The 21,638-nt window shown below is 43.8% G+C and overlaps 2 protein-coding genes across 3 annotated transcripts in view; both read right to left on the bottom strand.

The window, feature by feature from the left end:
* LOC311129744 (protein kinase C and casein kinase substrate in neurons protein 2-like) overlaps window positions 1-4,581 on the bottom strand; it is a 34,481-nt gene extending 29,900 nt beyond the window's left edge. The window contains exon 1 of one of the 2 annotated variants that reach the window (XM_084162164.1): window positions 4,459-4,581. The gene's annotated coding sequence lies outside the window, so the exon portion shown is untranslated. The remainder of the gene's footprint in view (window positions 1-4,458) is intronic. The other variant, XM_084162165.1, reaches the window with a different exon arrangement.
* Window positions 4,582-4,832: 251 nt separating this feature from the next.
* LOC311129713 (polyglutamylase complex subunit TTLL1) lies at window positions 4,833-21,468 on the bottom strand. Its single transcript, XM_084162122.1, has 10 exons — window positions 21,191-21,468; window positions 20,600-20,720; window positions 14,185-14,393; window positions 13,764-13,944; window positions 13,342-13,479; window positions 12,875-12,983; window positions 12,571-12,714; window positions 12,297-12,383; window positions 8,279-8,442; window positions 4,833-6,688 (listed from the first exon to the last, which is right to left on the bottom strand). Exons 1-10 carry the CDS (start codon window positions 21,231-21,233, stop codon window positions 6,556-6,558), a joined length of 1,329 nt encoding a protein of 442 aa, XP_084018248.1. The 5' UTR covers window positions 21,234-21,468; the 3' UTR covers window positions 4,833-6,555.
* Between the last annotated feature and the right edge of the window lie 170 nt (window positions 21,469-21,638).

Below are 21,638 nucleotides of genomic sequence, written 5' to 3'. Positions count from 1 at the left end.
GAGAAAACACAGACACCCGCTAGCTCCAGAACTGGACCAGCTGGGGTTATATGAACCGACATAAAGGGATACAGGGCCCCTCGGATTGGACAGCTGTCAGCTGCACATAGAAACACAGGTTCCCAGATGAGTGAGGGAGTCAGTGAGACAGAGAGAGGCAGAGATGGGTCACCGAGGCAGTGATTGAATGCACATGACCAGTGAACAGCAGCACTGAGGAGCCTGAGACTGGAGGGGTCTGAGTCATGACACACTACAGCCCTGCTGCACCCAGAACAGACACATGACATGAGACTCCACTGACCTTTACCACAGAGACAGAGCGATAGAGAGAGACAGAGAGATAGAGAGAGACAGAGAGATAGAGAGAGACAGAGCGATAGAGACAGTAAGAGAGGAGGGTGATTGAGAGAGAGAATGTGGGAAATAGAGTGAAACTGAATGAGAATAAAAAAGACAAAGAAAGAGAGAGAATGTGGAAAAAATAAGAGAACAAGAGAATAAAAAGACGAGAGAGAGCCTGTGAGAGAGAGTAACAAGGTGATGTGGGAGATGACTGGTAGGCTCTTCTAAGTCTAAATAGAGAGGATCCTCAGATAGTGTTGGCTAAATGACATGGGTGGATGGCTAAATATAGCCTACCGTCTATGAGTGGGCTTCGATTCTTTTCTATTCTATTTCTGAAGTTGACTACTCTCCACAGATAGCAGTTTGCGGTAGACAGACAGTGCTGCAATGCTCTTGGGCAATTCTGGGCTCAGGGCATTGTACTACTGGTTACAGGTCTGAACTCAGCCACACAATCCTGGCAAACAGACCCTGTCCATCCCACTATTCATAGCTTCAGGTCGGTACTCTTTAGCAGCCCCAGAGAGACAGACAGTGCTCTAATAGAAATCTATAGAGAGAGACAAGAGACAGGGACTGTGGGGTACACATATTAGGATGTTGATATGTTCATAACACCACTGCAGGGCAATAGAGCTAAGCTCACAAGCATGATAGGCACAAGCATGTCTGCTGACAGGCACAAGCATGTCTGTCCTCGAGCACACAATATTTTACATACACCAAGTTAATGGACCAAAGAGTTTGGTCTGCTTCATGTTTTCCATGGAAGAAATATCACAATACTGATATCGTCACAGCCCTACACTGATCCAGGGTAGTCTGCCTCGACACACAATGGCAACAAGCACAAAACACGTACCACATCTCACAACAACATCATCATCAAGTTACCTTGGAGGGGTGTTGTGTCTGATTAGTCTCCCTGGTACAAAAGAAGACACTTCCTTGTTGTCTGCCAGTGACTCACTGTCAATGTGAGCAGGGGGGGCCCCAATCACAGATGTTACACGCCGTTTGGCCTGACCAGGAAAATAACACTTCCTCCCTTTTGGGTGTGAAGTTAAAAGAGAAGAAAGAGGAACACAGACGTCAGAGTGAGGTCTAGGTCCGAGTGGAAGTGCTGCTGATCTAGGATCAGGTCCCCCCTGTCTATGTATGATTTATTAAGAATTAAACTGATCCTTCATTAGCACTCCCCAACCAACTCAGTGGCCTTGTGGTAGGAGTGTCCACCCTGAGATTGGAAGGTTGGGAGTTCGATCGAGTTATTCCAAAGACTGTAAAATGGGACCCAATGCGTCTATGCTTGGCACTCAGCATTAAGGAGATAGACTAGTATCCTGTCCAGGGGGTGTACCTCTACATCAAACTGCCTCACGCTACAGAAACAGGAGATTTCTGCTAAGACTCGTGCAAGGCTACTTATGCAAATCAGCACTCCTACTCTGAGACCCTTGATACATATGGCCCCAGAACAAGCCTTAGGGCTGTAGTAGGAGATATTACAAATGTGGAATGGAGCCAAGACCAGCCATACATTGCACAATTAGGCCTACATGTATAAACTAAATCCCAAATTAACCCTGATTAGTCCCAATTCTCCACCCTTCTCCCAAAGTGTGCCCTTGAATGCTTTCACCCTTCCAATGCTTTTAAATCCATGATGGGAAGTGTGCAAGTAAGTGCACACTTTTGGAAAAGGGTGGAGAATTGGGGTGCAACGCTGGATTTCCTGTCGCTGCCTCTGAGCATTGAATGATCTGTTCTTGATGAGTATTCGGATTTAGGGTTTTAGTGGATCATTGTGACAATTCAGTATTATAATTTGATATCTTCCAGGAGGTGATAACATGGCTGCCATGGAATTATGTCATTTTGCTGAAATGGCAATGGGCAAACTTTTAATCTCTATGGTTCTAGTCTCTGGCCTTAGTATAGACTAGTAGGTGAATGATAGCACTGTTTCTTCAGAGCCTTTTCGTCATGGCAACGGAATGTAAAGACTATGATTTTGCTACTATGTCATCAACCTAATCATGACAAATGTCCTTAGGTCCTAAGATTGTTATTTCATAAAAAAATATATTTGTTTCCATATCCTCCTTTTGTTTCCTAAAATAAATGTGTGTTGAGATGTATTTTGCAATGAAAGCCACCATCCCTACAGTGTTATGTGAGTTCACAGTGGGAAAACATATTTCTAAATCCCTATGGGGGTGTTCTAGAATAGATTAGATTGGGTAAACTTCTGACACAATCGACTTTAGAGGAGTGACGTGTTTCCATAGCAACCATAGTTGGTCAATTTTGATTGTTCTTTCGCTGTGTCAGTCAGTCAACCTTGTCCTTCTTGGTGATGAAGCTGTGCATTGCTGCTGCTGATCTCACAATGACCGGATGGGGCTTATAGTGGACCCTCTCTGTATGATAAACCCCATCCATCCCCAGTGGGGATCAGTGGATCAGAGTCAAGAACTCCTAATGTTGAGAGGCTCAAAACTGTGCTCAATGAATCCATCAACACCAGGTCAGCTGCTGTGTGTAGCCTAGCTTCTCTCTACTTAGATAACAAAGTCACTGACAGTCAACCCTGCCCAAAAACCTTGGACCAAGGGGCAGGCTTAAACAATGGTGTTTGTTCCACTCTTTCAGGCATTTTCCATGTTAAAGGGCCAACAGAGGGAGACACATAATGGGGGGAAATACTGGATTACATTACAGGGAAGGGGGGACCTTCCATGATGTCACCGATGCGAGCAGCTTTCTAGTCACTTTCCTGTGGAAGCCCATGTGCTGTGCTGGCATGATGTTAAGGGCACGGGCACCATAGAAACAAAATGAGTACAATGCCACTCCAACTTCCAGGTGACCGATGATGATGGATGGTACTTTAAATCCTATAGTTTGACAACCCTGTTTGTAAGCTTTCAAATTATATCAAAATGGGTCAGATATGCAAAATGGGCCCGGTCAACTTTGAGAATCTCCATCTCCTGAATGTTTTGGCCTTCAGGTCCAAAAAGTCACTTCCATTCCACTTCTCCCAAGGCTAAATAATAAATAAAGTGACATTTAGCAGACGCTTTTATCCAAAGCAACTTACAGTCATGCCTGCATACATTTTTTTTGTGTATGGGCGGTCCCAGGGATCGAACCCACTACCTTGGTGTTACAAGCGCCGTGCTCTACCAGCTGAGCTACAGAGGACTAAACATTAATGGAAGGTTTTGGGCAATTGATAAAGCCATAAACTCTTATTCTTAAAATCTGATTTTAAACCTAAGCCAAACCACACATTTTGACTGTGCCACTTGCCCATCTAGTGAGAACCAATTCTTTATATTATGTAGGAACCAAGGTTTCGTTCAAATAAAAAGTCGTGGGGTCAAAATGTGATTGAATTCATAAGTCAGTTTTAAAGTGAAAACTAACTAGCTTTGTAGTTATAAGCTTTTACTCTGTGACAAAAGATCGCTTGACACAGAAAATGAGTGGTGATTAGTTGACTCTGAATTTAGACTGCATGAATGACAGCGGGGTTATCTTTACTTCTGAAACCTGCCCCGCCCTTCTTTCGTCAGTCACCGACGCAGGGCAGGGCTGCAGTCATACAGATATTGAGCTAACTAAAAATATACCCTAACAAATACTCCCGATCCAATATGTTAGTTCTCTAGTTAGGGAGCTAGCGCGTAAGCAATTAGCTAGTTATGCTAGTAACAGTTTACTAGGACTAGGTAGCAGGATAACTAACTAGCTAACTTAAACATTGTTAGCTAACTAAATCATTAGCTGACGTTAGTTAGCTACCTAACTAAATAGGTAGCTATCTACGTGGACCCATAACAAGTAACGTTAACTAGTTAGATCTAACTAGCTACGCTAGTTACCGACCGTACTGCTATGTCAACCTTAGTTCATTAGCTAATTTAGCTGTTTCCTACGCGACTTTCCAGCTGGTTGGATAGTGTCTAACGCTAGCTAGCTAGCTTGCTTCTGGTAACGTTACATTGACAAACTTTCTTACAGTTGCTGTAAAGTTTTAAAACCAAAGTTCCAAATGAACAAAATAGGTATTAGATATAGCTACACATGCTATCACTTTACCTTGAAGAGTTCCGCTCCTCTTGAGAGACGCGAATAAATGAGCTGTATTTAGCTGGCTAACCTTTTACCCGTTTTCTTTTCTTACAAGCAACAGGAGCCGCAGCACCCACCATCTTTTCCGGTATGCAAAATAGAAAACCTTCAAAATAATAGTTCTAATTTCAATAACTGCAACAAAAAAAAATTAATATATGTCCACTGATATTGTTCAGCAAAACGGCAGCCCTGCCACTTGTTTTGGTATACAGCTGAGGGATGGGGAAATGTAACCCCTCTCAAATTCAGAGAGAGCTCTGACACAGTCTGTGTTTAGTGTGGGAATCTGTCTAATGCACACAGGTGACCCCTAAAAATAGAGATTTAGACAAATCCCTCATTGTTTAATTGGATTTATTACATGCAGAGACATTTGAGCCACCAGGAATTATTAATGCATTTTAAAACCCAAAACATTGCATGTTAATTCCTATATTTCATGACGTATAGCATTCAGTAAATGTATAAAAAAATTTGCAGCTCCCTGTATGCAACAAAGAATGAGGGTAAAAGGATGACATGAAATGCATAACCAAATAGCGTCAAAAGTACATCAAAATACATTATTATTTTAATGTAACAGTGTATATTTCATTGTGTACTAAAACCATCTGTAAGACAAAGGCAGCAGCACCACCATATTACTATATATAAACCATGGTACAGTCTTCTATACAAAAAAGCCCACATCATTAAAGGCAAAACCTAATGGTGACTGTTAAAGGGATAATTCACCCAAATTACAAAATTACATATTGGTTTCCTTTGGGTGAACCATCCCTTTAACAACTTTGGGGGACCACAGTGAGGTGGGATGTATGGTACTGTATATAAGAAATGAATAAAGATACTCTATTGGTTATTACATCATGTTCACTTTCTTACAGTATACACACTTTCAGAATGGTTCAGTCTGTTGTAGCTCAGTAGCCACTTCAGCTTTAGTCTCTTGTATGCCAACTGCTGGAGGTGACCACACACTGTGCCCAGAATGGGATTATCTTAAACACACAGGCAGACCAGGGGTGTGCTGGTCTATGTCTCAAATGGCACTCTATTCCCTATATAGTGCACTACTTCTGACCAGGGCCCATAGGTAATAGGGTGCCCTTTGGGACGCAACCCTGGTTTCGAGGTCACCCCTCCAAGGTCACACCACAGGAAAACATTTGTTGGCATGGCAATGTTGTCAACAACACAAAATTAAAGGTCATTTAACGTTTGAAGAGTTGACCTCATCACTTTATATCCAGATATTTAACTGTAAAGGCGTTGCTTTACCCCAAAGTTTAACTTATGAGTAACAACTCAAACGTAAAGTCGTACAACCAAACATTGAACACATCTCTCAGTCTTGTAAAAGTACTTCCAATACATTGACTGTCCTATGCATACTGTATCTTTATACACTTTATAGCCTACTCCAGTGGCTTGAAAAGCAAATGCTTCAAAGCTCACTTTCCAGTCTTACTTTCGTTTGTTGTTAGCATTGTCCGTTACACTTTACACTATGTTTTATACCGTCAACAAATAGCAAATGCTTTTTCGGGTCATACATTTCAAAATAAAGAGGTGAAACCTGTCGGTTTTCAGACATGAACTGAATAATTTCACACATCAATGTGTCTCAACCTAGCAAATATTCTGCTTGAAAACATAAAAAACATTAAAGTAAAATAATTCCACAACAATATATGTAAACATTATTCAAACAGGTGCATTGATTGAAATCCTCTAACAGTCTTCTGAGAATGTCCCCTTCCCATTGCTATATAAAAGGTTGATAAATGCTAGTATTTAGTGTATTATACAGAGCTTCTGCTAAACGTGGGTGTGTATGACCCCTTCTTTACTGACTGCAAAACACACACGTGTCCTTGCTTGTGATGCATGGCAGAGTCCTCAGATCTTACTGGGTCCTCTCCTTCCCTCCCTCCCTGCCATCCTTCCATCCCTCTGTCTGGGTAGTCCCTTGCCCCAGACCCCCTTTCCCCCATGAATGACACAGGAAGAGCAACGAGAGGTCAGTGAAGGGACAGTGAGGCGTTGGACATTGCCACCTCACTTCCAGGTGGCGGCAGCTGGGCGAGGCCCGGTGCCCCCCTTCGCCGTTCCCTTTGACAACAGCGACTGACCCGAGCGACTCCGTAGGTCGCGTTCTGCATTCTCGCTCAGTGCCTGCTCCTCATCGTACCTGAGGAAGGGAGAGATAGAGAGAGGCAGGGAGGGAAGGGAAGAAAGAGAGAGGATAGAGAGAGGGAGTACACGCTTAGAAAAAAAGGGTTATTCGGCTGTCCCCATAGGAGAACCGTTTATGATTCCAGCTAGAACCCTTTTTGGTTCCAGGTAAAACTCTTTTGGGTTCCATGTAGAACCCTATGTGCAAAGGGTTTTACATGGAACTCAAAAGGGTTGTACCTGGAACGAAAAAGGGTTCTTCAAAACGTTCTCCTATGGTGACAGCCGAAGAACCGTTTTAGGTTCTAGATACCACCTTTTTTTCTAAGAGTGTATGTGTAAGATACAGTACTGTTAAGAGCTACAGTGGGGTCTGAAATGATTGACACCCTTGATAAAGATGAGCAGAAATAGAGCTCTTTGTCCACGCACACCAGTGGTGGGTTTGGCGTCAAAATGAGAATGCATCAGCAGAAAAGAACCTGTCCCTACTGTAAAATTTGGTGGTGTATCTTATGGGACTATTTTGCTTCCACTGGTCCTGGGACCCTTGTTAAAGTCAACGGCATCATGAACTTTACCCAGGATCAGGATATTTTTGCCTAAAACCTGATTGCCTCTTCCAGGAGGCTGAAACTTGGCCGCAAAGAAATCCACAAAGAAATGGTTAATTGGCCCAAAAATCTAAATTTTGCAATGGCCATCTCAGTCTCCGGACTAGAAACATATTGAAAACCTGTGATTTGAATTGAAGAGGGCAGTCCATAAGCGCAGACAAAGCATATCAAGGATCTGGAAGGATTCTGTCAGTGGAGGCTGCTGAGGGGAGGATGGCTCATAATAATGGCTGGAACGGAGTAAATGGAATGGCATCGAACACATGGAAACCACGTGTTTAATGTATTTGATGCCATTTCACCAATTCCGCTACAGCCATTACCAAGAGGCCGTCCTCCCCAATTAAGGTGCCACCAACCTCCTGTGGATTCTGTATGGGGGAATGGTCTACGATCCTTCCCAAAGTGTTCTCCAACTCATAAAAAAAGTAAGGATGCCAGATATAGGAAATATAAAGACAATATAGTGATAACATCCCAACAAAAATGTGTGCACAACTCTGAGGTAAAAGGCTGTGTGTTGTCATTTTGATCGGTCAGATAGCTAGCAGCAATGACTAGAAGCTGCTATGCGGTGAATCGTGGATGACTTGTTTCAGGTCATCTGATCCTAAATCAGTTCACGGTTAGAGGTATTTTCTCTAACCGTTAATCCTGGTTTTATGGACCAATAGTCCCAAAACTGCAAATCCCGCCCATCTGGCACTCACTCCAATGGGGCTAGAGCAAACGCTCAAGGTATTTGAACATTTTTAAATAGTTTTTCTTTTTACCCTGGGCCACGTTCAGTAGCCAAACGTCAAACGTTGCAGATAGAAATGCCATGATTTGATCCGACTTGATTCCTTATTCTACATGTCAGAGAAGCATGTTTGTTCTACATAGCATATTTATATCTAAACATTCCGAAACGCTGCATCCTGCTGAACACGCCCCAGGCCCATTTTCTCCCTTGAGCACTGTGATAGGAGGAGGGGGCTGTCACTCACAGGACTTGGTAGTTGCCCAGGGCATCTCGGGGTGGGCTGCGGTTCCAGCGGCAGTCGGGAATGTCCCCGTTGGGTGTGACGATGTTGAGCGTGTCATTGATCAGATTGTACTTCAGGATCCGGTCGTTGGCCGTGCTGGAGGTGAGCGACGGAGAGGCGTTGACCTGGAGGACAGACGGGGAATAGACACACAGACACACACAGCAGAGAGCACAGGTCAGGATAAGCATTAGTCATTACGTACAGTTTAAGTCGGAAGTTTACATACACCTTAGCCAAATACATTTAAACTCAGTTTTTCACAATTCCTGACATTTAATCCTAGTAAAAAATCCCTGTCTGAGGTCAGTTAGGATCACCACTTTATTTAAAGAATGTGAAATGTCAGAATAATAGTAGAGAGAATGATTTATTTCAGCTTTTATTTCTTTCATCACATTCGCAGTGGGTCAGAAGTTTACATACACTCAATTAGTATTTGGTAGCATTGCCTTTCAATTGTTTAACTTGGGTCAAACGTTTCAGGTAGCCTTCCACAAGCTTCCCACAATAAGTTGGGTGAATTTTGGCCCATTCCTCCTGACACAGCTGGTGTACCTGAGTCAGGTTTGTAGGCCTCCTTGCTCGCACACACTTTTCAGTTCTGCCCACAAATCTTCTATAGGATTGAGGTTTGTGATGGCTGCTCCAATGCCTTGACTTTTTGTCCTTAAGCCATTGTCCATTTGGAAGACCCATTTGCGACCAAGCTCTAACTTCCTGACTGATGTCTTGAGATGTTGCTTCAATATATCCACATACTTTTCCTTCCTCATGATGCCATCTATTTTGATAAGTGCACCAGTCCCTCCTGCAGCAAAGCACCCCCACAACATGATGCTGCCACCCCCGTGCTTCACGGTTGGGATGTTGTTCTTCGGCTTGCAAGCACCCCCCTTTTTCCTCCAAACATAACGATGGTCATTATGGCCAAACAGTTCTAGTTTTGTTTCATCAGACCAGAAGACATTTCTCCAAAAAGTACGATCTTTGTCCCCATGTGCAGTTGCAAACCGTAGTCTGGCTTTTTTATGGCGGTTTTGGAGCAGTGGCTTCTTCCTTGCTGAGCAGCCTTTCAGGTTATGTCGATATAGGACTTGTTTTACTGTGGATATATATATTTTTGTACATGTTTCCTCCAGCTAATTCACAAGGTCCTTTGCTGTTGTTCTGGGATTTATTTGCACTTTTCGCACCAAAGTACGTTAATCTCTAGGAGACAGAACGCGTCTCCTTCCTGAGCAGTATGACGGCTGCGTGGTCCCATGGTGTTTATACTTGCATACTATTGTTTGTACAGATGAACGTGGTACCTTCAGGCATTTGGAAATTGCTCCCAAGGATGAACCAGACTTGTGGAGGTCTACAATTTCTTTTCTGAGGTCTTTTGATTTTCCCATGATGTCAAGCAAAGAGGCACTGAGTTTGAAGGTAGGCCTTGAAATACATCCACAGGTGCACCTCCAATTGACTCAAATTATGTCAATTAGCCTATCAGAAGCTTCTAATGTCACGGTTTCGCCTGAGGCTGCTCCTCCTCCTTGTTCGGGCAGGCTTCGGCGGTCGTCGTCTCCGGAGTACTAGCTGCCACCGTTCTTTGTTTTCGATGTTTGTTTGGTTTGGTCTGTTTGGTACACCTGTTCATGTTTAGTGTTGATTATGTGTCCTATAAGTTCTCGTTGTTTCTGTCATGTGTTGTGTGTAATTGGTTTCACCTGTCTGTTGGTGCTGTTCACTTTTTGCCAGTCGCTAGTGTGTACCGTCGCACTGTTGTTTTCGTGCGCAGTCGGTTTTGTGTTTTACGCACTGTTGCGTATTGTTCGCCTCCGGGTTGGTTAGACCCGTTTGTTATTTTGTCTTTTCAAGTAAAGACTGGTTTGACTTAGCTCCTGTGTCCTGCACTTGATTCCGCACCACATCCGCATCAGATACCCTGACATCTAAAGCCATGACATCATTTTCTGGAATTTTCCAAGCTGTTTAAAGGCACAGTCAACTTAGTGCATATAAACTTCTGACCCACTGGAATTGTGATACAGTGAATTATAAGTGAAATAATCTGTCTGTAAACAATTGTTGGAAAACTGACTTGTGTCATGCACAAAGTAGATGTCCTAACCAACTTGCCAAAACTATAGTTTGTTAACAAAACATTTGTGGAGTGGTTGAAAAACGAGTTTTAATGACTCCAACCTAAGTGTATGTAAACTTCCGACTTCAACTGTATATACGCGCCAGCACGGAAAGTTCTGTCCTGAGTATGAGTAGAGTACAAAGTACTGGAGACTAGTAACAGGCAGGAATGACCTCACTATTTCACTGTTTTCATTTCCTCTCTATCCCCATAGGGGCTGGGAGCTGCTTATCAGGCAGGAAATGTACCACACTGCCAATGTATTAGCAGCAGCGGTGGGTGTGGGTTGTAAATATACTGGCACACACACCCACACACATACCTAAGAGAGAGAAAAGGAGAGACCAATCACAGAAAGACTCTCACAAACACACACACACACACACACACATACAAACACACACACACACACATACACACACAAAGCTCGGTTGGTATCTCTCCCTTGTTTCCCAGTGGAGATGCCAGCCCTTGCAGACTGAGAGACTGTTGCAGGTTGGTTCCCAGCTGTTCTTCTACATTACACATTAATGAGAGCTTGGCATTGGCATGCAGGCTATTCTGCCCCAGGTGGATGTACCAGAGGATCTCACAGCAGGGGGTCTGATCTTAGATATAATAATATAATATGCCATTTAGCAGAAGCTTTTATCCTAAGCGACTTACAGTCATGCGTGCATAATTTTTTTTTGTGTGTGTATGGGTGGTCCCGGGGTCGAACCCACTACCCTGGCGTTACAAGCGCGTTACAAGCAGTCCTACACACAGGGCCGCTTTGTGAACACGGGAACAGGGAAACTTCAACGATCTACCAAAATAGATCAGTTATTATTCCTATTCAAGTCAAAAGTGTAATTATTCTAGTAACCTCTGAGAATCTTTGACTTCATGTACTCAGCCAAACATTTACAGTGAGAAACCAATGCAAAGTAAATGACTCACTATGCAAACAATGGCAGATAGAGAAGATTGAAGGTGTTTACAAAGTCATAACAACAGACATGTCCTAACAATTATTTAATTGTGTCATCCCTAAATCCTAAAAACATACACAACTGCTATTGAACCAGAGTACTGTCTGTACATCACCTTGAGCAGGTTTTAATCAAACACACACACACACCTCAGACACATACACACACTGTCACGATTTCCTCCGAAGCTGCCTCCCCTCCTTGTTCAGGCAGGCTTCGGCGTTCGTCGTCACCGGCCTTCTAGCCACTGCCGCTCCATATCTCATCATTCCATTTGTCTTGTCTTGTTTATTACACACACCTGGTTCATATTCCCCTCATTAGTACGTGTTTAAGTGTTCCCTCTGCCCCCTTGTCCTTGTGGGTGGTTGTTCATTGTGAGGATTAGTAGCTCGGTTGAGCTCAGTATTTTGTATTGCCGGGGTATTTTCCCCGTGTGCATGTTTGTTCCAGAGTGCCTGTTTTGCGCACTGGACTGGTTACGCTGGATTACGGAATAAACTCTGTATACTGTGATTTACCCTCCTGCGCCTGACTCCTTCAAATCACACATCACACACACACACCTCAGACACAAACACACACACCTCAGACACATACACACATATACAGTACAAACGCCCACACACAGAGAGAGAGAAAAGTCAACCCTAAGGACATTAAACTTGGTAGATACTGCAGAGAAAGGAACGCAGCACTGGTTTCACTTCACAAACAATGCAGAACAAAGAAATCATTTCGACACGAGGTCATCTTAGTAGGAACTAGAATTAGCGAGTAAAACTACTGTATGTTCACAATAAGATACTTTTTTACTTCATGTAATTACAGTGCGTGTGTAAAGGCATGCTAAGTCCCTTAGGCGCCTCACCTCAATAAGCCATGGCTTCAGCTTGTCATCGATGATGATGTCATATCCATAACACTCAAAGCAATGTTTATCATTGTTCATGACGGGCTGTGATGAGAGAGAGAGAGAGAGTGTGTGTTTAGAGGGAAAAAATAAGTTAGTGCGTTGAGTGTGTGGGACAGGACAGAAAAAGAGAAGAGGTTAGCGGTCAGAGCAGCTGCAACACTGCAGGGATCAAATGGGGAACATGTTTTGGTTTCAGTATGTGTGTGTGTGTTTGGGTGTGACCACTCACTGCGACAGCCTTTAGGGACTGCACCATGATCCAGTGGATCTGGTCAAACAGTCGGCTGGTCACCTCCTTCCCCCTGGTGCTCTCCAGGTACAGACGCAGGTTACTGACCGTCCACTTCCCACCGTGGACGTGGTTATAGTCATCCTGCAACGTGTATAGATGTATTGTACACACATAGAACTATACATATAAACACATGTATTCATGTAGGATCCATTTCTGCCTGTTTTAGGCCCATTTAGTGTGTTGTGTATATGTTGTCTGTCTTGACAACACACACACACGCACACGCACACACACTTACCCCATGTCTCTGAATGGCCACATTGGTCAGGTGCACAAACATGTTGTCCAGTTCACTAGTGCTGGGGGTGTACTTCACTGTGCAAAACCTGCAGAAACCCAGTTTATACCTGCAAGCAACACAAAGGTCCAAATGGACCAAATTGTCAAATACTGATCTGATCAAATCCTGAAGTTATCATTTTTCCCAGTGGCAATATCCTTTATAAATGTTTTACAGAATTATGAGAATGTATATGCATACTGCACTGTTTATAATGACTGTATTTACATTATGTATATGCATACTGCACTGTTTATAATGACTGTATTTGCATTATATGTAACAGATTGTCTATGTTTCTGTTAGTAAAGGGACAGTTAAGTTATTATCTATCTATTACCTATCACCTATCCAGTCATTTCAGAGGGGTAGGCCTTGAGGGAAATGAAACCAGGATGTAGACTTTAGGTTAATCATAAACCTACATGTAACACTTGAGAGGTCGATAGGTGGTAACCAACACATAGAGACGTAGGTCAAACTTCTTGCCTCCGATCAGCAGTGGGTTGTCGATGTACAGAGAGATGACATAGGCCTCCTTGCCACTAGAGGCCGCTACAAACCTAGCAAAAACAAAGGAAACAGAGCATCAGTCATTTATCTATGGACAACTCATCTACGGACAATGCTGTTGAGAACAGCAGATTCAAGAGTAGTGGGGTAATACTACCTGTATGACCTAAGACTGACTGTGAACAATGCAAATGCAAGCAAAGACCCACCTCTGGCAGCCACACACAGGACATTTCTATCGGTAGTTAGTAGAGGTGTGTGTATGTGTGTGTGTGTGTGTGTGTGTGTGTGTGTGTGTGTGTGTGTGTGTGTGTGTGTGTCAGCACTGACTCACGTGGAGGTGCGGCTGTCTCTGGACCACTTCTTGATCTGGGACAGTTTGTTGATAAGAAAGATGCCTTTTCCCTGAGCCTTCCCACACGGCTTCATTATCCACGTGCTGGAAGGACTCTTACGGAACTCCTCCACAAACAGATTATAATCGGCCGGAAGCATGAAAGTCACCGGCACAAAGTCTGGGACACAACCAGAGAGGGAGTATGAAAACACAGAGAAATATGATAGGACAGTATTGATGACATTTGTTTAACAGCACAAAATGATGAGTGAGATTAGCTCTTATAGCCCAAGACCCTGAAAAAGGGACGCACTAACACTTCTAGTCAGAGCCCCTTGCAGCAGGTGCAATTGAAATTTACATCCACATTTATTTACATATACTGCAAGTAAGCAGTGGGAAAGCTCATAACTGCTACCTAAATAAAGGTATTTCCCGTTTTCGTCTTTCTCGGCCAGCGGGCTTCCCTCTTTCTCCATATCTTTGCGGTAGCGTTTGATGTTCTTGATCATCAGGTCCTTCCTGGTCAGCTCGTAGTGGTTGGGGAAGTGGTTGACCATCTGCTCGTCTGAGAGACGGTAACCCGTGTCCACACTGAACACATTCCGGATGGTCTGGACACTCATCCTATAGTGAGACGTAGACAGATCATAAACAGGGTTTCCCCAAGGCTGATGGAGATTCGCAGGGGGGGGGGGGGTAGTCAGTCAGGGATCTGATTTTTGTGATTAATCAGGAATTTCTGTTTTTCTCAATGACATTACAGTGGGGGAAAAAAAGTATTTAGTCAGCCACCAATTGTGCAAGTTCTCCCACTTAAAAAGATGAGAGAGGCCTGTAATTTTCAACTATGACAGACAAAATTAGAAAAAAAAATCCAGAAAATCACATTGTAGGATTTTTAATGAATTTATTTGCAAATTATGGTGGAAAATAAGTATTTGGTCAATAACAAAAGTTTCTCAATACTTTGTTATATACCCTTTGTTGGCAATGACACAGGTCAAACGTTTTCTGTAAGTCTTCACAAGGTTTTCACACACTGTTGCTGGTATTTTGGCCCATTCCTCCATGCAGATCTCCTCTAGAGCAGTGATGTTTTGGGGCTGTCGCTGGGCAACACGGACTTTCAACTCCCTCCAAAGATTTTCTATGGGGTTGAGATCTGGAGACTGGCTAGGCCACTCCAGAACCTTGAAATGCTTCTTACGAAGCCACTCCTTCGTTGCCTGGGCGGTGTGTTTGGGATCATTGTCATGCTGAAAGACCCAGCCACGTTTCATCTTCAATGCCCTTGCTGATGGAAGGAGGTTTTCACTCAAAATCTCACGATAGATGGCCCCATTCATTCTTTCCTTTACACGAATCAGTCGTCCTGGTCCCTTTGCAGAAAAACAGCCCCAAAGCATGATGTTTCCACCCCCATGCTTCACAGTAGGTATGGTGTTCTTTGGATGCAACTCAGCATTTTTTTATTTTTTATTTTTTTATTTCACCTTTATTTAACCAGGTAAGCCAGTTGAGAACAAGTTCTCATTTACAACTGCGACCTGGCCAAGATAAAGCAAAGCAGTGCGATAAAAACAACACAGAGTTACATATGGGGTAAAAAACATAAAGTCAAAAATACAACAGAAAATATATATACAGTGTGTGCAAATGTAGCAAGTTATGGAGGTAAGGCAATAAATAGGCTATAGTGCAAAATAATTACAATAGTATTAACACTGGAATGCTAGATGTGCAAGAGATTATGTGCAAATAGAGATACTGGGGTGCAAAAGAGCAAAATAAATAACAATATAGGGATGAGGTAGTTGGGTGGGCTAATTTCAGATGGGCTGTGTACAGGTGCAGTGATCGGTAAGGTGCTCTGACAACTGATGCTTAAAGTTAGTGAGGGAAATAAGAGTCTCCAGCTTCAGAGATTTTTGCAATTCGTTCCAGTCATTGGCAGCAGAGAACTGGAAGGAATGGCGGCCAAAGGAGGTGTTGGCTTTGGGAATGACCAGTGAGATATACCTGCTGGAGCGCAGACTACGGGTGGGTGCTGCTATGGTGACCAATGAGCTAAGATAAGGCGGGGATTTGCCTAGCAGTGATTTATAGATGGCCTGGAGCCAGTGGGTTTGATGACGAACATGTAGTGAGGACCAGCCAACAAGAGCGTACAGGTCACAGTGGTGGGTGGCGTATGGGGCTTTGGAGACAAAACGGATGGCACTGTGATAGACTACATCCAATTTGCTGAGTAGAGTGTTGGAGGCTATTTTGTAAATGACATCGCCGAAGTCAAGGATCGGTAGGATAGTCAGTTTTACGAGGGCATGTTTGGCAGCATGAGTGAAGGAGGCTTTGTTGCGAAATAGGAAGCCGATTCTAGATTTAACTTTGGATTGGAGATTCTTTATGTGAGTCTGGAAGGAGAGTTTACAGTCTAACCAGACACCTAGGTATTTGTAGTTGTCCACATGCTCTAGGTCAGACCCGTCAAGAGTGGTGATTCTAGTCGGGTGGGCGGGTGCCAGCAGCGTTCGATTGAAAAGCATGCATTTAGTTTTACTAGTGTTTAAGAGCAGTTGGAGGCTACTGAAGGAGTGTTGTATGGCATTGAAGCTCGTTTGGAGGTTTGTTAACACAGTGTCCAATGAAGGGCCAGATGTATACAAAATGGTGTCGTCTGCGTAGAGGTGGATCTGAGAGTCACCAGCAGCAAGAGCGACATCATTGATATACACGGAGAAAAGTGTCGGCCCAAGAATTGAACCCTGTGGCACCCCCATAGAGACTGCCATAGGTCCAGACAACAGGCCCTCTGATTTGACACACTGAACTCTATCTGAGAAGTAGTTGGTGAACCAGGCGAGGCAGTCATTTGAGAAACCAAGGCTATTTAGTCTGCCAATAAGAATGCGGTGGTTGACAGAGTCGAAAGCCTTGGCCAGGTCGATGAAGACGGCTGCACAGTACTGTCTATTATCAATCGCGGTTATAATATCGTTTAGGACCTTGAGCGTGGCTGAAGTGCACCCATGACCAGCTCGGAAACCGGATTGCATAGCGGAGAAGGTACGGTGGTATTCGAAATGGTCGGTGATCTGTTTGTTAACTTGGCTTTCAAATACTTTCGAAAGGCAGGGCAGGATGGATATAGGTCTGTAGCAGTTTGGATCTAGAGTGTCACCCCCTTTGAAGAGGGGGATGACCGCGGCAGCTTTCCAATCTCTGGGGATCTCAGACGTTATGAAAGAGAGGTTGAACAGACTAGTAATAGGGGTTGCGACAATTTCGGCGGCTAGTTTTAGAAAGAAAGGGTCCAGATTGTCTAGCCCAGCTGATTTGTAGGGGTCCAGATTTTGCAGCTCTTTCAAAACGTCAGCTGTCTGAATTTGTGTGAAGGAGAAGCGGGGGGGGGGGCATGGGCAAGTTTCAGCGGAGGGTGCAGAGTTGGTGGCCGGGGTAGTGGTAGCCAGATGGAAAGCATGGCCAGCTGTAGCAAAATGCTTGTTGAAATTCTCGATTATTGTAGATTTATCGGTGGTGATAGTGTTTCCTAGCCTCAGTGCAGTGGGCAACTGGGAGGAAGTGCTCTTATTCTCCATGGACTTTACAGTGTCCCAAAACTTTTTGGAGTTAGTGCTACAGGATGCAAATTTCTGTTTGAAAAAGTTTGCCTTTGCTTTCCTGACTGCTTGTGTATATTGGTTCCTAACTTCCCTGAAAAGTTGCATATCGCGGGGGCTATTTGATGCTAATGCAGTACGCCACAGGATGTTTTTGTGCTGGTCAAGGGCAGTCAAGTCTGAGGAGAACCAGGGGCTATATCGGTTCTTAGTTCTGTATTTTTTGAATGGGGCATGTTTATTTAAGATTGAGAGGAAATTACTTTTAAGGAACAACCAGGCATCCTCTACTGACGGAATGAGATCTATATCCATCCAGGATACCTGGGCCAGGTCAATTAGGAAGGCCTGCTCGCTAAAGTGTTTTAGGGAGCGTTTGACAGTGATGAGGGGTGGTCGTTTGACCGCGGACCCGTTACGGACGCAGGTAATAAGGCAGTGATCGCTGAGATCCTGGTTGAAGACAGCTGAGGTGTATTTAGAGGGTATGTTAGTCAGGATGATATCTATGAGGGTACCCATGTTTACGGATTTAGGGTTGTACCTGGTAGGTTCGTTGATAATTTGCGTGAGGTTGAGGGCATCTAGTTTGGATTGTAGGATGGCCGGGGTATTAAGCATATCCCAATTTAGGTCACATTTTTGGTGGCCTTCCTGAGCCAGGATTCAGACACTGCTAGAACATCAGGGTTGGCGGAGTGTGCTAACGCAGTGAATAACTCAAACTTAGGAAGTAGACTTCTGATGTTTACGTGCAAGAAACCAAGACTTTTGCGATTACAGAAGTCAGCAAATGATAGCGCCTGGGGAGTAGGAGTGATACTGAGGGCTGCAGGGCCTGGGTTAGCCTCTACATCACCAGAGGAACAGAGGAGGACTAGAATAAGGATACGGCTAAAGGCTTTAAGAACTGGTCTTCTAGTGCGTTGGGTACATAGAATAAAGGGGGCAGATTTCCGGGTGTTGTAGAAAAGATTCAGGGCATTATGTACAGACAAGGATATGGAAGGATATGAGTAAAGTGGGGGTAAACCTAAGCGTTGGGTAACAATGAAAGAGATAGTATCACTAGAGGCACCAATTGAGTCGGTCTCTGCGTGTATGGGGGGTGGGACAAAGGAGCTATCTAAGGCAGGTTTAGCTGGGCTGGGGGATCTACAGTGAAATAGTACAATTAGAAATAACCGAAACAACAATAAGCTAACCATGTTTGGGCTGAGGCTAAACATAAACAGGATGTAGTACCGTAAAAAGGAACAGTCCAGCAGACATCAGCTGTATAGCTGAGTTATCATAAGGTCCGGTGAACAGCAATAGGATAGTTCGGAGGCTGCTAAAGCACTAGCAGGTAAGAGGCCACGGCTAGCGGGCCGGGGCTAGCAGATGGAATCTTCGTGGTCGACGTCGTCGTAACCACATCAGACGATTTCGTCGGCAGACCAGTCGTGTAGGATCGGCGGGGCTCCGTGTCAACACTAGGTGGTCCCGTCCGGTTGACAGAGAGGTAGATAGCCGGGAGATGGGCCTAGCTCAGGATGATTAGCCAGACCACAGCGTCCATTTAGTTGAAGCTAGCTGGTAGCGATGAATCCGGAGTTAAAGGTCCAGTGATTCAGTGATTCCGGCAGAAAAACTGATATGTTCTGGGTCGATAACGCGCTGTGCAGACTGGCCGAATATCCGGTGATTAATATCCAGTGATTAAATTAATCCCGCAGAAAAAAATCCAATGTTGTGGGTGAAATACCGCTAACTGTGGCTAATAGCAAGTAGCTAGTTAGCTGGCTAGCTAGTTTCAACTGGAGATTCTATATAAAAGGTAAGTCAATAATAGAATCCGTTCCACATTGAGTGAGGCGGGTTGCAGGAAAGTATATTTTGTAGAAGGATGAAAAGTCTGATAGGGAAATATGTACGAAAAATACAAAAAAAACAGGGTATTTACAGGCTATTTACAGACACACGACAAAAACAGAACTGCACTACTTCGCCATCTTTGTCCTCCAAACACGACGAGTTTAGTTTTTACCAAAAAGTTCTATTTTGGTTTCATCTGACCATATGACATTCTCCCAATCCTCTTCTGGATCATCCAAATGCACTCTAGCAAACTTCAGACGGGCCTGGACATGTACTGGCTTAAGCAGGGGGACACGTCTGGCACTGCCGGATTTGAGTCCCTGGCGGTGTAGTGTGTTACTGATGGTAGGCTTTGTTACTTTGGTCCCTTGCTCTCTGCAGGTCATTCACTAGGTCCCCCCGTGTGGTTCTGGGATTTTTGCTCACCGTTCTTGTGATCATTTTGACCCCACGGGGTGAGATCTTGCGTGGAGCCCCAGATCGAGGGAGATTATCAGTGGTCTTGTATGTCTTCCATTTCCTAATAATTGCTCCCACAGTTGATTTCTTCAAACCAAGCTGCTTACCTATTGCAGATTCAGTCTTCCCAGCCTGGTGCAGGTCTACAATTGTGTTTCTGGTGTCCTTTGACAGCTCTTTGGTCTTGGCCATAGTGGAGTTTGGAGTGTGACTGTTTGAGGTTGTGGACAGGTGTCTTTTATACTGATAACAAGTTCAAACAGGTGCCATTAATACAGGTAACGAGTGGAGGACAGAGGAGCCTCTTAAAGAAGAAGTTACAGGTCTGTGAGAGCCAGAAATCTTGCTTGTTTGTAGGTGACCAAATACTTATTTTCCACCATAATTTGCAAATAAATAAATTAAAAATCCTACAATGTGATTTTCTGGAGAAAAGAAATCTCAATTTGTCTGTCATAGTTGACGTGTACCTATGATGAAAATTACAGGCCTCTCTCATCTTTTTAAGTGGGAGAACTTGCACAATTGGTGGCTGACTAAATACTTTTTTCCCCCACTGTATCTGTTATTCACAGTTACACATCATAGCAATTTGTCTACTTTACCCCTGAACCAATATCCTTTTTTAAAATGTATTTTTTTTTAACTGTTTTTCTATGTTGTCCTGGGCTGTGTTCAGTAGGCACAAATAAAAGAAAAAGTAAAAAATAAAATAAAATGAGTGCTATTATTGGACAAGACCAGGTAGTAACGTGTGTTTGAAAGCATTCTTCTCCTGTTTTGTGCCCACTGAACACAACCCTGATATATGTCTGTGCTACACTGGCATTCATAAGCACCCACTGTGTATTGTCACGCAGAAAAAGCTCCATAGCGCCAATGACAGCCTACCAGTAGAAGTTCCAGTCCTCGCTCTCTGTGACCTGAGTCCATCCTCTCTTCTCAAAGTTGTTGATGAGTACGGATTTCTCAATGTCAGTCACCCATTTCACCTTATTAGCCATGGTTCCTCCTAGAGTCACACACACACACACACGGAAACACACACAAATACAAGCACACACACACATGCATGCACAGATAAGCCCCGTGTAGCTCAGTTGGTAGAGCATGGCGCTTGCAACGCCAGGGTTGTGGGTTCCATTCCCACGGGGGGGCAGTATGAAATAAATAAATAAATAAATTTATGCACTCACTAACTGTAAGACGCTCTGGATAAGAGCGTCTGCTAAATGACTAAAATGTAAATAAGCTTGTCACGTGTAATAAACATAGGTATAACTAATAGTTTATTGTTTTGCCCATGATGAGCCCCTGCAGTTTGCTAGCTCGCAAAAACACTGAATTCATGTGCTATCACATTCACAACTATATTTTGGTAGCATTTTGGTGTACTGTAATGTATGGCACACAATCTTGTTATGTCAGATAGCTAGGTATCTATGTATCCTTCCACACCAAATAACAGCTTTAGCTAGCTACCTGGAAATCGATCTTCTAATCTTCTTGTCAAACAACCGGTCATCAGCCCCAGCTAGCTGGATCCACCCTGCCTGAGACACCTGCAAAGGATAATGATTTTCATCCAATCGTGATGTCTGGTTCAATCACCTTCAAGAGGAGCTTAATGCAAATTATAAAGGGTAAATCCTTAATTTATTGACTTGATCCATGTCTTCTGCTAAAAGGGTGAATGCTTGTTATCTCTTATCTTGATTTAAAGATCCACCCAGTCAGCTGGAAGATGAATACCGTGCTCTTCCGGGTGAATAACCTAGCAACCGACGACGCGTCGAACTGTCAAATATTTTACGCTCATTCCACCACAGGGTGGCGCTAAATGCACGTGAAACTTTTTGCATGCAGGGATATTTTTCACCACCGGTTGCCCTCAAGTGGTTGTTGAGAGAAACACACTCCTCAAGGACCT

Source organism: Coregonus lavaretus (genome assembly GCF_964263955.1).
Source record: "Coregonus lavaretus genome assembly, chromosome: 5".
Classification (NCBI taxonomy): domain Eukaryota; kingdom Metazoa; phylum Chordata; class Actinopteri; order Salmoniformes; family Salmonidae; genus Coregonus; species Coregonus lavaretus.
The sequence above is the reverse complement of the archived record's forward strand: the minus strand, read 5'-3'. Positions and strand labels throughout refer to the sequence as shown.